Source organism: Bubalus bubalis, chromosome 11 (genome assembly GCF_019923935.1).
Source record: "Bubalus bubalis isolate 160015118507 breed Murrah chromosome 11, NDDB_SH_1, whole genome shotgun sequence".
Classification (NCBI taxonomy): domain Eukaryota; kingdom Metazoa; phylum Chordata; class Mammalia; order Artiodactyla; family Bovidae; genus Bubalus; species Bubalus bubalis.
The window spans coordinates 78,777,638-78,793,142 of record NC_059167.1 but is presented as its reverse complement, the minus strand read 5'-3'; the positions used below and the strand labels follow the sequence as shown (position 1 = coordinate 78,793,142).

Genomic DNA, 15,505 nt, shown 5'->3' with positions numbered 1-15,505 from the left:
TGGAAGTAGAGAGCTGACACAGTTATATCCAGGGGAATAAAACCTGCTTGGATACTTTCCTTTCACTGTTCAGATTTAGTTTTGTTATTTCATCTCCCTCTCCCTTGCTATGCCCTGTTTATCAAGATGTTGAAGCCCCAGTGCTCAGGTGTCCAACACCCAGTGTGCAGGACTCTAGGTTGTTTGGAGGAAATCTGTGTTTACCTTCAGGCGATTGTTCAGACATACCCCTGTTAAATAAGGATGGGGACTACACCCTTCAGGAATATTAAAACCATTATAACTATTAAATTCTGCATTTTTATAGTTGTGCCTATAAATTTTAAAATGACAATGATTCGGTGTTTATGCCACATCTCCTAGACTGCCCAGAAATAAAACATATATCTCTTTTCTCCTTCTGTGTCCCCCACTGTCCTTATAGAAAGTCTGGTCCTGAAGTTGCAGACAAGAGTTCAGCCTGCAGAGATGCAGAGGGTAAACTCTGTGCAATGGGCCCAATTGTAGCAGAGATGCAGAGCACTGACCCAAGTGGCTCCACATTCCTGCTCAGGGGCAGAGGAGTGGGGAGATGTTCCTGCTTTGGGAGGGGGTGATACTTTCTCCTAGTTTCTTGGAGCATGTGAAGAACTCACTCCACTCCAATGGCAGTCTGCCTTCAAACTGGGTACAGGATGAGAATATCTGCTTTGCCAGTAATCACATCATCTCAGGGAAAATTAATCCATCAATCAATCATGTGTCAGATATATTGAAAAAGTGTTTATATAGTCTTAAAATAAAAACAGAAAAAATCTCACCTTAATTAACAGAGGTATTGTGTCTCACAAGTTATCCAATAGCAGTATATATTTTTTTAGGTGCAAAATGCCATTTCTTCATTATCCTTTATCTTGACATGTGGAACTTTGCTGAATGTTTGTTAACTGTGTGCAAGGCTGAAAGCAAATCAGTTTGAAGGCTGCAGTGAATATTGATCATGTCTTAGAGCATTCTTTCATTGATCTGTCAACAAATATGGGAAAATACACCTCAGTTATATAGTCAGGGGAATTAAAGTGGCCCTGCCTGGCACTGAGAAGGGCACTTTTATGTTGAACATAAGTCACCTGCTCTTCTCTGTCAGGACCGGGGGCTTGTCTGGAGGGGCTGCTGAGAATGGGAACACTGACCACAGGGCTACCAAACCCTGTAGGCGGCATTTCTAGCAGTGCCAACATGGCCCTGGCTTTTCACTGAGCTTTGGTTCCTTTCTTGAAAAATAAGGAGAAACTTTGTGTTATAAAAAAAAAATGACATGAATGAAAATCTAATGTAGGTACTGGAACAAACTCTGCCTTTTATATTAATAATGGTCATCAGTGAGTGAAACTTGCTATATCAAGATGCCATAATATGTACCTGTGCTTAAAATTTTATTTATATAAAACACACAAGCAGGTGTGTTTATATATAATTTCATTTTATAATGATTTTAAACAAACAGAGATATATAAATGGTTTTGATTCTTAAGTCCATGAGGTAGGTTTTATTATTGCCATTTTACATATGAAGAAACTGATGCACAGAGAGGCTAAGGAGTACCTCAAAAGTCATGCTGTGATGCAGATGACAAGTTTGAATCCAGCTAATTTCAATTCATCTTTTTATTAAGGATGATATCAAATGTATACAAAAGTGTTTGGGATGAAAGAACAAAGTCTGGTCCTGTCCTCCCCTCCTGCCTGCATTCCTGTCCCTTTTCCTCCTCCCTCTCCCGTCCAGCGAAGCAGAACAGTGTTCCTGACTATTAAAGGCAGGTGGCTTCCCATGTCACTCTACTCTCTTCCTGCGCCCATGGCTTCTTATTGCACTGTGAGCTCTGTGAGCAGCACCTTGATAACTTCTACAACATCCAATAGTCCTTTCTTAAGTAAGGGAAGGCGTTAGGAACTCAAAAAGGATAGTGAACTAAGTGGTCCTGTGAGGTGAGTAAAATTTTGGAAAGGACTTCCCTGGTGGCTCAGACGGAAAAAAAATATCTGTCTGCAATACAGGAGACCTAGGTTCAGTCCCTGGGTCAGGAAGATCCCCTGGAGGGAAAAATGGCAACCCACTCGAGGAATCCTGCCTGGGGAATGCCATGGACAGAGGGGCCTGGCAGGCTACAGTCCATAGGGTCGCAAAGTGACTCACACTCACTCAACAGCAGCTTCATAACTAACCTTTACACTTTACAGACGAGGAAGCAGAAAGTCAAAGCGAACAACTTGCTTAAGGTCACAGTCTGTGCTGTGACGTCCTTTCTGCCTACTATCCTGTACTGGACACCACTACAGCCCCCTGGAACCTGAGCTCCATCAAAGCAGACATCACATCTGTCTTGCCAACTAATGTTTCCCCAATGCTTACCAGAAAACTAAGAATTAATGAATAAACTATACTGAAATTTCTCACCGTGGGATCCATGCTATGATAAAAATCACGGGAAAAAAAAGGTATATTTCCATGAGATGTTAATTCAGATTTGTTTGCTTTCTGGATCAGCTTCTATATTATGACTAATAATTTAAAATTTTATTTTTGGGCTATTCATGTTGTGAATCGTAAATCTGCATAGATTTTAAACATAAAATGAGTCTATATCAAATCATGCAATCAAACATGACTTTGGACCTCTACCCCAGAGGATGTTGTGTTCTTAGATATTTTTATAGAGAAGCTAGAAATACAGTTTTCAATGTGATGTCTGATTTTTAAATAATAACCATAACTACTAGCTTCATATACACAGTCCAAGGTTGCAGCCTCTTTCTCCACCACAGAAATTGCTGACTGGATTTGAGTTACCTTCTGGGTCATGCTGGATCCTGCAGAAAAGAGCCTTTACTTACAACCATGTTGATATGGTGGATGAAGTGGCTTAGGACCTAATGCCCCGATTCCATTGCCCATTATCCCTCCCTTTCAAGATGCATCAGGTAACAATGCTCTGCCCTCCCCACAACCTTGGCACTGAGAGAGGCGCATGAGTCCTGTGTGTGGCCACCCTCACCAAGACAGACAGAGGCTCTGCCTTCCCTCGGCGCACTGGCAACCAGCATATGGGCAGCTCCTCCCTACAGTGACGCGGCCTCTGCTGCATTTCAGATCCAGATCTGAATTCTGCACCCTGTGCTCAAGAGGTCCAGGCAGATCTCCTGGGCTGTGTGATGCTTCTGCCGCACGCAGGAAACTGAGTCAGCAGCTGGAGGGCCGTTTGTCTGTGTCATGTCACACGCTTCCTTTATAGGAGGGAAATGCTAGACTTCTGCACATCAGTTTGTCGAATTAGAACACTATCAGACTAGCAATAAACAGTGGTAAAACTGAATCATGTTCAGTTTGTTCTCCTTTGGATCAGATAATCAAAAGTAACACTGGGGTTTCGACTCTAACAGAAAGGCAGAATTTTTCGCTTCATCTTTGTTCCTGCCTCCTGTGGAATCTGGGAGAAGGCAGTGGCACCCCACTCCAGTACTCTTGCCTGGAAAATCCCATGCACAGAGGAACCTGGTAGACTGAAGTCCATGGGGTCGGTGAGGATCAGACATGACTGAGCGACTTCCCTTCCCTTCCCTATGGAATCTGGTAAAAGTTACCTGCAAAATATTTTGTTGTCTATGAGCGATTTCATATCTTACCTCTGCGTCACAAAATCTGCCAAGTGTGTGCCATGTTAAATAGCAGCAGGGGGAGAAATACATGTATATGTGATCACAATTTACATGTGTGTAAACAAAAGTAAATTCAGAAAATTTTAGTCAGTGCCTAAATATAAGAACTCCTGTGAAAACTCATATGTGTATTTCTGAATCACCCCAGCTCTTCCAAACCACACCCATTAATTGTGCTGGAAATTGGGATGGGAAAACCCTAAAAATACACAAATCTGGAGCCAAAGCATCATCAAAAGCAATAGAAATCCTGTTAGAAATGCCAGCAGAGTTCAATCTCCACTGACGTCTGTTCCCTGCATCACAGTCTTAAAACTCTTTGCCATCTTAAATATTGGGAGTTGTGTCTCACTGCTCTAGACATAGGTCCATGAGAACATGTAAGACCAAGGTCATCAACATTTTAAATGTTATTGTTCTTCATAAGGGCTTTGCCTGGTGGCTCAGCTGGTAAAGAGTCCGCCTGCAATGTGGAAGAACTGGGTTTGATCCCTGGGTTGAGAAGGTCCCCTGGAAAAGGGAATGACTACCCACTCCGGTATTCTGACCTGGAGAATTCTTGATAAATCAATTTGCTTAATGCTAGAGAGGAAGATGGACCAGCATTCTTTTTACCCTCCCTCTCAGCTTCATCAGGTAGCTTTCACTTGAAAACCCTAGAAATTCTTGAAGCCACTAAAGCAAACACTAGATTTTAGGCTTTTGTATTGAGAGAAAATTGCCTTTGAAAGTTTCTGCTTTGGCACAAATTACTAATGTGCTCAGAAAAGTCAATGAAACTTCCTCATCATACCCGTATTTGTTGCTGTTTAGTCACTAAGTTGAGCCCGACTCTTTGCAACCCCGTGAACTGTAACCCACCAGGCTCCTCTGTCCATGGGATTTCCAAGGTAAGAATACTGGGGTGGGTTGCTATATCCTTCTTCAGGGAATCTGCTCAACTCAGGGATTGAACTCATCCCGAAGAAGGTCTTCTGGATTGGCAGGCAGATTCTTTACCACTGAACCTCCAGGGAAGCCCAGACCTGTATTTACTAATTGTCTAAAAAAAGGATTTGCTTTAATAAGATATACAGTGTAGCAGAACAGAAAATGCTGTGTCTTACAGTCCCAATGAGGACACATATTTGCCACAGAAAGGGGTTTTTTAATTTGAAAGATATAGTCCTCATTGCCATGGCAAAGACCTGTAATATATATCCTCTTTAATATGGCTACTGAGGCTCAGCTATAAGCCCTGAATAAGTAGGTTATTCAATCACAGAGAATCTGAGCAACTTTATGTTCAAAGACATAAAAGATGATGACTGCAATTTTTTGGCTTCATTATTTAGGAACATATACAGACTCCTGTGATGGCCCATTGAGTAAAGTACACTTTTCATTATTGCATTAACTTATTGTTCATCAAATGAAAACTTCAAAAATTATAAAATTCTAAGAAGGCAATGGTATTTAACAAAAAAGAAACAGATTTCATGATGCTTCTATCAATTAGCTTTTAGGAATATTAGTCATGCATCAGAATGATTGACGTCCTACCCAAGCTCTGCTCCTAACTGGTTATGTTACCTTGATTAAGTTACTAAACATCTCTACACCTCAATTTTGTCATTTGTAAACTGGAATTTTCCTAGTATCTACCTGAGAGGTGGAGAGGGATTTAAAAGCTTAGCCCATTGCCCATAAATCTGTCAATGTCACATATTGGGGACAAACAGAGCTCAGTTAGTGAATAAAATGATTTGTGAAAGAAATATTATTTTAAGACACATGTGGTGTCTTAAAGCAATGCAATCCTAAAGCAGGAGACTCGGTCATGTATACTATATTCTCAGCACTTATTCATGTGACTGACACATATGACTACGTGCTCAAAAAGTTGTCCTGAATGAATGCAGGTATAGCTTGGAATGATTATATCTCATGTAAGCCTTAAATCACAATTTTAAAGAGCATTTTTTCTTGTACTTACTCATTTTACATCCATAAGGAAATGTTGGTGCCAAATAAAGCAAAATGAAATGAAACAAATATGAAAACACAAAAAGTCAAACCTCTAACTCAAAGTACATTCATTTAGAACAATAGAGCTCCTGCACATGAGTGTTCATACCAGCATTATTTATAAGAGCTAAAAAGTGGAAATAGCCAAAATGTTTCCAAAACAATCATTCTTCAAGTGAAGAATGGATAAGGAGAATAGGTGGTATCACAGAGCAGCCTATTAAGTGACCATAAGGAGTAGTGAAGAACTAATATGGAGACACGCCATGGAGAGATTCCACTAGGTGAAAGAAGACAGGTACAAACAGTCATATGCGATCTGATTCTATCTTTAGGAAAAGCCCAGAACCGTCAAATCCATAGAGACAGAGAACAGAGGAGTGGATGCCAGTGTCTGGGGGAAACCGGGAACTGGAGTGACTGCTAATGGGTACAAACTTTCTTCCTGGGGTGGTGTTCTGGAATCAGATAGTACTGATGACTGCTCAACTCTGTGAACATGCTAAAAACCACTCAATTGTACAGTTAAAAGCGTGAAGTTGATGATATGTGAATTATCATTTTAAAGCTGTTATTCAAAATGTGAAAGAGCTGAAAATACTCATATTGATTACAGATCAAGTGCTGGAACAGAAAGAGTCCTGGGGAGTTCTAACCTGCCAATATCAGGACAAAATAAGATGGTTATAATGCTTTGATCTTAAAGAGGAGGGTAAAATTTATGAAGAGGGTTTCAGTTCAGTTCAGTTCAGTCGCTTAGTCATGTCCGACTCTTTGTGACCCCATGAATCGCAGCACACCAGGCCTCCCTATCCATCACCAACTCCCGGAGTTCACTCAGACTCACATCCATAGAGTCAGTGATGCCATCCAGCCATCTCATCCTCTGTCGGCCCCTTCTCCTCCTGCCCCCAATCCTTCCCAGCATCAGACTCTTTTCCAATGAGTCAACTCTTCGCATGAGGTGGCCAAAGTACTGGAGTTTCAGCTTTAGCATCAGTCCTTCCAAAGAAATCCCAGGGCTGATCTACTTCAGAATGGACTGGTTGGATCTCCTTACAGTCCAAGGGACTCTCAAGAGTCTTCTCCAACACCACAGTTCAAAAGCATCAATTCTTCAGCACTCAGCCTTCTTCATAGTCCAACTCTCACATCCATTCATGACCACAGGAAAAACCATAGCCTTGACTAGACAGACCTTTGTTGGCAAAGTAATATCTCTGCTTTTCAATACGCTCTCTAGGTTGGTCATAACTTTTCTTCCAAGGAGTAAGCATCTTTAAATTCATGGCTGCAGTCACCATCTGCAGTGATTTTGGAGCCCAAAAAATAAAGTCTGACACTGTTTCCACTGTTTACCCATCTATTTCCCATGAGGTGATGGGACCAGATGCTATGGTCTTCGTTTTCTGAATGTTGAGTTTTAAGCCAACTTTTTCACTCTCCTCTTTCACCTTCATAGAGAGGCTTTTTAGTTCCTCTTCACTTTCTTCCATAAGGATGGTGTCATCTACCATGAAGCAAATTCAGCTTATATTTCAGGATCCCATAGTGTCCTGAGCCCAAGAAACTTGATTCTGCAATTGCATTTTCTTTTTCTTAAGAAGAGTCTCTGAAATCACAGAAGGCTCAGGCTCTGCAAAACCTTCATCTGTACCTGTCAGTCCCACAGAATCATCTAAGAGGGATAAAGGACGGTGAGGTTCAGAAACCTCCAGAATGCCAGGATGAATTTCTCTCGGTGAGTTTCATTCATTGCAAGTTACAATGAGAGGCACACATTTCTCTGTTTTCTGCTCCTCTGATGTGGGAACATTGTGAATATGTCAAGAATTTAGAATCCCTCTTTTCACTAATGGACTGAGTGTTTGCTTGGTCACTGAATTTGACACACTTCAAAAGGATCAGAGGCCTCAATACAGTGATAAAGATAATATGTCAGGTTACATGGTCACGTTTATGTCCAGCATTTCTCACAGCACAGATCCTCAAGACCAGAATCGGGATCATGACCTAGCATTCTGTAAAGAGCTGCCATGATGACAAGATGAGGGTGGAGCTGTGTCACCAACATAGAAGCAAGACACCTCATGCGCAAAAGCTTCACTAACTAGACTGCTCTGACCCCCAGGGTCCTTGACAGAAGGAATAACTTCTCAGGAAACCATCTTCATGGGACTCACAGCAGCAGCATTTCTTGAGCAACCATACGAGTTGGAAAAGTCAAGGGAAGAGAGTGTAAAGGTCCCAGTCACTAAAGATGGAGTGTCTGCAGGTGAAACTCAGCAAGACACAAAATTGTGGTCTGAATTATAGAAATCAGACAGGAACTTCAAGGTCATACGTTCATCCATGAACGAGGTGCCCTGGGAGTTTTCATCAACAGGTTGTAACATATTTCAGCATATATCAACTGAACTGTCATTGAACAGAGTTAATGTCACTTCCAGGAATTCTATGCCATCTGGAGAAACGTGACTGGGCTAAAAACAGGCATTTCTGGAGAAGGCCTTTTAGATTCCTCTCTTCACTGTCCTTCCCAGATTCCTCTCTGTAGACCAATCCAAGAATTGCAGGATTCTTGGCACTGAGCTTCAGAGCTGGAAGTACTTTGAAAATGTCTCTGGCATAAAACAGGGGCCTCTCCGGTGGCTCAGTGGTAAAGAATCTGCCTACCAAACATGAGACACAGGTACCATTCCTGGGTCAGGATAATTCCCAAGAGAAAGAAATGGCAACCCACTCCAGTCTTCTTGCCCAGGAAATCCCATGGACAGCAGAGCCCACTACAGTCATAGGGTCACAAAAGAGTCAGACGTGACTTAGTACATAAACAACAACACAGCTAGCATAAAACACTGAAGACAGAAACAACAACCCCCCTGCAGGGCTGCCCACAGCCAGAGCCCCATCTGCCCTCCGGGTTTGTGTTCAGCTCCCCCGCAGCCCTCTCTCACTGTGTTACGCAGAGCACAGTGGTACACAGCCGAGTCTGATGCTTGCACTGCCCGTTTCTGCAGGTGGAAGGAGCTGTCACTCCTATCAAGAGTGGCCTGAAAACCTTTACTCTTTGGGTTCTGGTCTGACATCGAGCCCTTCAGGAGGAGTTGAGGAGCTTTTTTGAGATGCTGGATATACCAGAAAAGATAAGGAGCCAAATCAGTAGTCTGGTAAGTGCAGTTCAGGGTCATGAGAGCCCCCTCTGAGGCAGTCACTGGGCCTTCTGTCTGGTTCACTGAGTCACCATTGGTTCCTCCTGGAAGAGAATCACTTTGTTATCATAGAAATGTACAAGAGGAGAGTTTTCAGCCAGAGAAGAAAAATAAAACTTACCTATAATCATCAGATCAGATCATATCAGTCGCTCAGTTGTGTCCGATTCTTCGCGACCCCATGAATCGCAGCACATAGGAAAATGAAAAATCATTAACATTTAGGATAAAATGTTACTTACTGAATATTAAGATGATCAGAAGAACTGAGTGAATGGCAGAATGCATGTTCGCAAAAGAAAACGATCCTTGTTCCCGGGAACACACCAGTCTAACAAATCTAGTCTCCATCTGGATGTTACAGAAGCTCCTCACTCAGAAACTGAGAGCCCGTTTCTGTACTCCAGCAATATCCTGTCTTGTGGCTACAAAGCAAGCAAGTGAAACCAGCTCCTGAATACAATGAGGAACCGCATCTGAAGGAAGCCCCGCCCTCTGGTGGTGATAGTGAAAATTGCACCACAGTGGGGTCTGACCGATATCTCCTGCTAATAGCTTGTGGGGTACATACAGGAGAAGGGGACAGGACCCTAAGAAGAGAGTCCTAAACATAAGCGTGCTTAGGGAAATATTCTATTATTACTTACATAATTTTTTCCACCCTGTTAAATTAGGATGGGGACTACATCCTCCAGGACCATTAAAACTATTCTACTATTAAACTCTGTATTTTGATTACTGTGTTTATAAATTATGAGATGACAAATAATCAGTGTCTAGGCCACATCTCCCTGACTGCCTTGCAGTAAAACATATCTCTTTTCACACCTTCTGTGTCCCCCACTGTCCTTCCAGAAAGTCTGGTCCCCAAAGGCACGGACAGGAGTTCAGCCTTCAGAGATGCAGAGGGGATGCTCTGTGCAATGGGCATGATTGTTGCAGAGATGCAGAGCCCCAGTGGCTCCACATTCCTGCTCATGAGCAGAGGAGTGGGGAGATGTTCCTGCCTTGGGAGTGGGTGATACTTTCTCCTAGTTTTTTGGAGCAGGTGAAAAACTCATTCCATTCCAAAGATAGCTTATTGTAAGAGTACATAAACGCTTTTTCCATATATCAGAAATATGACTGACTGATGAATAAATTTCCCCTGAGGTGACGTTATTATTGGCAAAGAGAATATCCTGTACCCTGTTTGAATACAAACAATACACTTCATGCCTGCAATATTTACCAGCTGGACTGCTCTGACCCACAGGGCCATTGACAGAAGGATTATCTTGTCAGAAAACTCTCCTCCTGGAACTTACCTAGGTAGCAGCATTGCTGTAGCAGCCATAGGGATGGAAAAGTCAAGGGAAGAGAGAATAAAGCTCCTAGTCACTGAAGATGGAGTGTCCGCAGGTGTATCTCAGCAAGACATACAATCCTAGTCTGAATTGTTAAAACCAGAGACTACCTTTCAGATCACTCAGTCATCCATTAACAATGTTCCTGGGAGTTTTCATTAACAGGTTGTGAAATATTTCAGCATATATCAACTGAATTGTCACTGAAGAGTTAATGACACTTCAAGGGATTCTGTGTCTTTAGGGGGAATGTGAATGGGCTGAAAACAGGCATTTGTGGAGAAAAGCGCTTAGGTTCCTCTTTACACTGTCCTGCCCCAGATTCCTCTCTGTAGGGCAATCCAAGAATTCCAAGATTCTTAGCTCTGAGCTTCAGAGCTGAAAGTACTTTGACGATGCCTCTAGCACAGAACTCTGGAGAGCTGCCCACAGCCTGACCCCATCTGTGCCCTCGGGTTTGTGTTCAGCTCCCCCTGCGCCCTCTCTCACTGTGTCACTCAGAGCGCAGTAGTACACAGCTGAGTCTGATGTTTGCACGGAGGATTTCTGCAGGTGGAAGGAGCTGTCACTCGAGATATGAGTGGCTTCAAAACCTCTGCTGGTCACCTTCTGGTTTCCTAATGAGCTTTTCAGGAGCAGCTCAAGCTCTTTGTTTTGGTACTGGACATACCAGAGAAGAAAATCTGAATAGCTGGACTGGTAAGTACACTTCAGAGTCAGAGATGCCTTCTCGGGGAGGGTAACAACGCCTTCTGTCTGGGTCACCAAGTCTCCACTGGTGCCTCCTTAAAAACAAAACAAAACAAAACCACACACACACACAGTAAGGCTTTGTCAAGTTGGCTAAGGAAGAGGGACCATCTCCCGCTTGATAGAGGTTACATGACATCCTAAAACCAAGGAATAGAACATCTTAGAAATTTTAAATAAATGTTACTCACGCATTATCAACAAGATCACAAGTCCTAAGCACAAGGCAGACAGCATGGCTGGCTCAGAAGTGGGAGGCTGAGTCTGGGGATACACGAAAGTTCCTCTAGTTTTTTGATCTTTTGTTGAAATCGTCAAGAAAATCTTGGTTCGTGTGTTATGCAAGACAAACTCCCCTACAAGATCATGCTGTAGGCTGAGCAAGAGAGAAAGGTTCTCAGAAATGAAAGATGAATTTATATCAAACCACCAACGAAAGGGAGCAGCGCCCTCTGTTGTTCTCCCTCTGTTCCTGCAGTCTGCTGTACATCTTTTGGTTTTTACCCTGAAAAGGAGCTCAAGCTGTAGACATAGAAGGGAATTAGGTATCTGGGATGAGCGTAGGGCTCAAGGACGGAAGCAGCAACTAATTTCTGCAGACTTCGCAATGGTGTCCGAGGCTGAGACAGATGGTAATTCCTCTGTCTTTAAGATGCAGAGAAATACAGTTCCCTTAAGGCTTTCCAGGCCCAGCATCTATTGTCTGATCACATTGAACAATAAGCTCATTTAGGCAACTTAAGTTCTAGTGTGAGTGTGAAAAAAGACTGAACTGAGATCTCTTCTTGTCATCTCCTTCACTGGTCCCCTAGAACCAGGGGATGAGCTGTCTCTGCTTAGAATGTTCTTCCTTTCTGCCCAGAATCTTTGCCTAGGCAATTTCTTATTCCTTTTTTAAGAACCGATTTACTCCTTATGAAAGTGCTGATCCAGTCCTTCAGGCTGAGTTAGGACCCACCTCTCTTCCCACCGTACCTTGTACGCACATCTATCACTGTCATTTCTACACCATATTGAAATCATTAGTGTGCTGTTTTTCAAACTAGGTTTGATACACCTGAGATCAGGAACTTCATCTTATTAATCTCAGTGGCCAACTTCTCAAAATACACAGAACACTAGTTCAGAGCAAATGGTTTAAAAATATTTGAAAAATGAATGAATAAGTGAATGAGGAGACATGTCCGGGTGTACAATGATCTGTTTATGAAGTATGGTCTCTATGAGAAATAGTTCTCAGGCCCGCGGGATGGTGAGCTTCTTCCAGAGGCAAGTCTAGGGTCTGAACACAGGGACATTAGGTATTTCTCAAAACTAAGGCACAGTTCTTCATATAAGAGACCACTCTCATACTGACTATTTTAAAAATATTATAGCACCTTTATTCATACAAAACTCAGGTTAAGTATAAACGTCTTCGGTTCACAGTTCTTAATCACCAAAGTGAAAGTCGCTTAGTCGTGTCCGACTCTTTGCGACCCCATGAACTATATGGGCTCTCCAGGCCAGGATACTGGAGTGGGTAGCCTTTTCCTTCTCCAGGGATTTTCCCAAACCATGGGTCAAACCCAGATCTCCCGAATCACAGACGGATTCTTTATTAGTTGAGCCACAAGCAAAGCTCTAGAATATGGAGTGGTAACCTATCCCTTCTCCAGCAGGTCTTCCCGATCTAGAAATCGAACCAGAGTCTCCTGCCTTGCAGGTGGATTCTTTACCAACTGAGCTATCAGGGAAGCCCTTGCACATAAAATACAAAATTAATAAAATTCATATTAAAACATTAATGTGAGAAGTGACATTTTACTGAAACTAAAGAGGTGGTGAAATCTCATTAGAAGAAAGCTATAGATTGTGTCATTCAATAATTCACTTGATTTAAGATGATTTGGAGCTTAATGCACTATTGTCTGCTGCGGCTGCTAAGTCGCTTCAGTCGTGTCCGACTCTGTGCGACCCCATAGACGGCAGCCCACCAGGCTCCCCCCTTCCCTGGGATTCTCCAGGCAAGAACACTGGAGTGGTTTGCCATTTCCTTCTCCAATGCATGAAAGTGAAAAGTGAAAGTGAAACGTGAAAGTGAAGACGCTCAGTCGTGTCCGACTCTTAGCGACTCCACGGGCTGCATCCTACCAGGCTCCTCCATCCATGGGATTATCCAGGCAAGAGTACTGGAGTGGGTTGCCATTGCCTTCTCCACACTATTGTCTGAATTACTGTAATTAGTGATTTCCAGTATTTTTACTTCTATTCAAAAATATCTATTTAAGTCAGCATTATATAACTCTATTATTGAACAAAGCATCAAAATATCAGCACTGAAAAAAATATCGTGCATTTACTGCTACTCTTTTTTCTGTTGAATTGCATGTTGATACATTCAAACTTTTTACATGTTTAAAAAATATTCTTAAAACTTTTATCCATTTAAAGACCTATGATGCTTTTATTTGTAAAGTGTCATTATTCCATTTGCCTTTAATTAGAAGATGGGGAGTATTCTAAATTGGCCCAACAGATGATTAGAAATATTAGAAATATGATAGAATTTATTTAATTTGTTGTCATCAAACAAAAATATCCAAATCAAAAAATTCTAATGTAATTCCTACACTCTGTAGGTTGGCAGAGTTTTTTGTCTATAAAGGGTCAAATAGTAAATAGTTTAGGTTTTGAAGTCATACGGTCTCTGCTACAACTATGCTGGTATAGCACAAAGCATCCATGGCCAATGCATAAATAAATGAGCATGGCTGTCTTCCAATAAAACTTTATTAATAAACATAAGTATCAAGCCACTTTGCCCTGTGGCTATCCTTTGCCAATCCGCACTATACTCCAAGAATTTATCCATAAACCTCTGAAGATTACTTCTTTCACTATATATTAGCGTAGCTTTTTGAGGAGGCTTAAAATAAAGAACACATTAATGGATAGAAAAGAAGAAGGAAATTGAATGATGCTAATGCCAAAGATACTTCCTGGGTGGCTCAGTGGTAAAGAATCCACCTGCCAATGTAGGAGACGTGGATTCAATTCCTGGGTCAGGAAGATCCCCTGGAGGAGGAAATGGCAACCCACTCCAGGAGTCTCACCTGGAAATCCAGTGGGGAGAGGAGGCTTGCAGGCTACAGTCCATGAGGTCACAAAGAGCCGGACATGACTTAGCAACTAAACAACAACAGCAAATGCCTAAGACACATTGATGCTGAATTTTCAAGAATGAAAAACACAGATATGGACACTATCATCAAGGAGATCACAGAGTAGGATTGAAAATAGGCCTTAAACAAATAATGAAAGAAATAAAAATAAATTACAAACCTGAAAATGCAGAGGTCTATAATTCTAAAAGTACCCACTAAGCTTTCCTTAGCTACTGACTCTTGGACAAGTATACAAGAATGAGTAGGCATTTACTATTTTTTTTAACTCTTTTGAAGCGAGGAAAAGAATTTTAGGAAAATAAAAAAAATAAGAAAATCACCTAAAATTTCTATGAATGGGCTATATAAGAGGAAAATAGTGCCTTTGACAAAATTAGTATTGTTGAAGAGAGAGGGAGAGATAGAGACAGAGAGATTAGGAACACATAATGAAATGAAGTTGGAGAGGCAGCTCTTCTTTGTCCTAAGAGCAAATGGGGATCCAGGTGACTGACATGCTAACATCTGCACTCTGGCAAGATCGCTCTCACTATGGAAAAGGGACTACATGGAAGAGTGGTGGGGTGTGTCAAGTGTTGAGCAAGAGACTGAGATGGATTTTTAATGAGGATTGTGGAGGTGAATTGGGTTGTGGGAATTGAGACATCTTCTAGAGGACTTTTAGGAAGCAAAGTCAACAGAACTGGGAAATAGACTGAATACAGTATCTCAAAAATGAATATCACTAAACAAACAAACAAAAAAAAACTACCTGAGTCTTGCTGCTGCTGCTGCTGCTGCTAAGTCGCTTCAGTCGTGTCCGACTCTGTGCGACTTCATAGACAGCAGCCCACCAGGCTCCCCCGTCCCTGGGATTCTCAAGGCAAGAACACTGGAGTGGGTTGCCATTTCCTTCTCCAATGCATGAAAGTGAAGAGTGAAAGTGAAGTTACTCAATCGTGTCCGAATCTTAGCAACCCCATGGACTGCAGCCTACCAGGCTCCTGCATCCGTAGGATTTTTCAGGCAAGAGTACTGGAGTTGGGTGCCATTGCCTTCTCCAATATAGCCTAAATTGAGAGTACAGCAGAAACCGCTATTTGCCTATAGAATGCTCATTTTCTACTACTTCTAATAGAACTACAATTTTTTTTTAATTTTTATTGTATATTGGAGTGTAGTTGCTTGCCAGTGTTATGTTAGTTTCAAGTGTACAGCAAAGTGATTCAGTTATACATAAACATGTATCTATTCTTTTTCAAATCTTTTCCCACTTAGGTTATTACAGAATACTGAGCAAGTTTCCCTGTGTGCTACAGTGGGTCCTTGTTTAATATATACTTTATTT

General features: G+C 41.9%; 2 gene segments (V, D, J or C); both read right to left on the bottom strand.

Moving 5' to 3' along the window:
* Positions 1-8,175: 8,175 nt before the first annotated feature.
* LOC123327559 lies at positions 8,176-9,655 on the bottom strand. The segment is given in 2 exon segments: positions 8,176-8,959; positions 9,158-9,655. Coding segments are annotated over 2 exon segments (543 nt in total).
* Positions 9,655-11,480, bottom strand: LOC123328148. The segment is given in 2 exon segments: positions 9,655-11,046; positions 11,203-11,480. Coding segments are annotated over 2 exon segments (459 nt in total).
* Between the last annotated feature and the right edge of the window lie 4,025 nt (positions 11,481-15,505).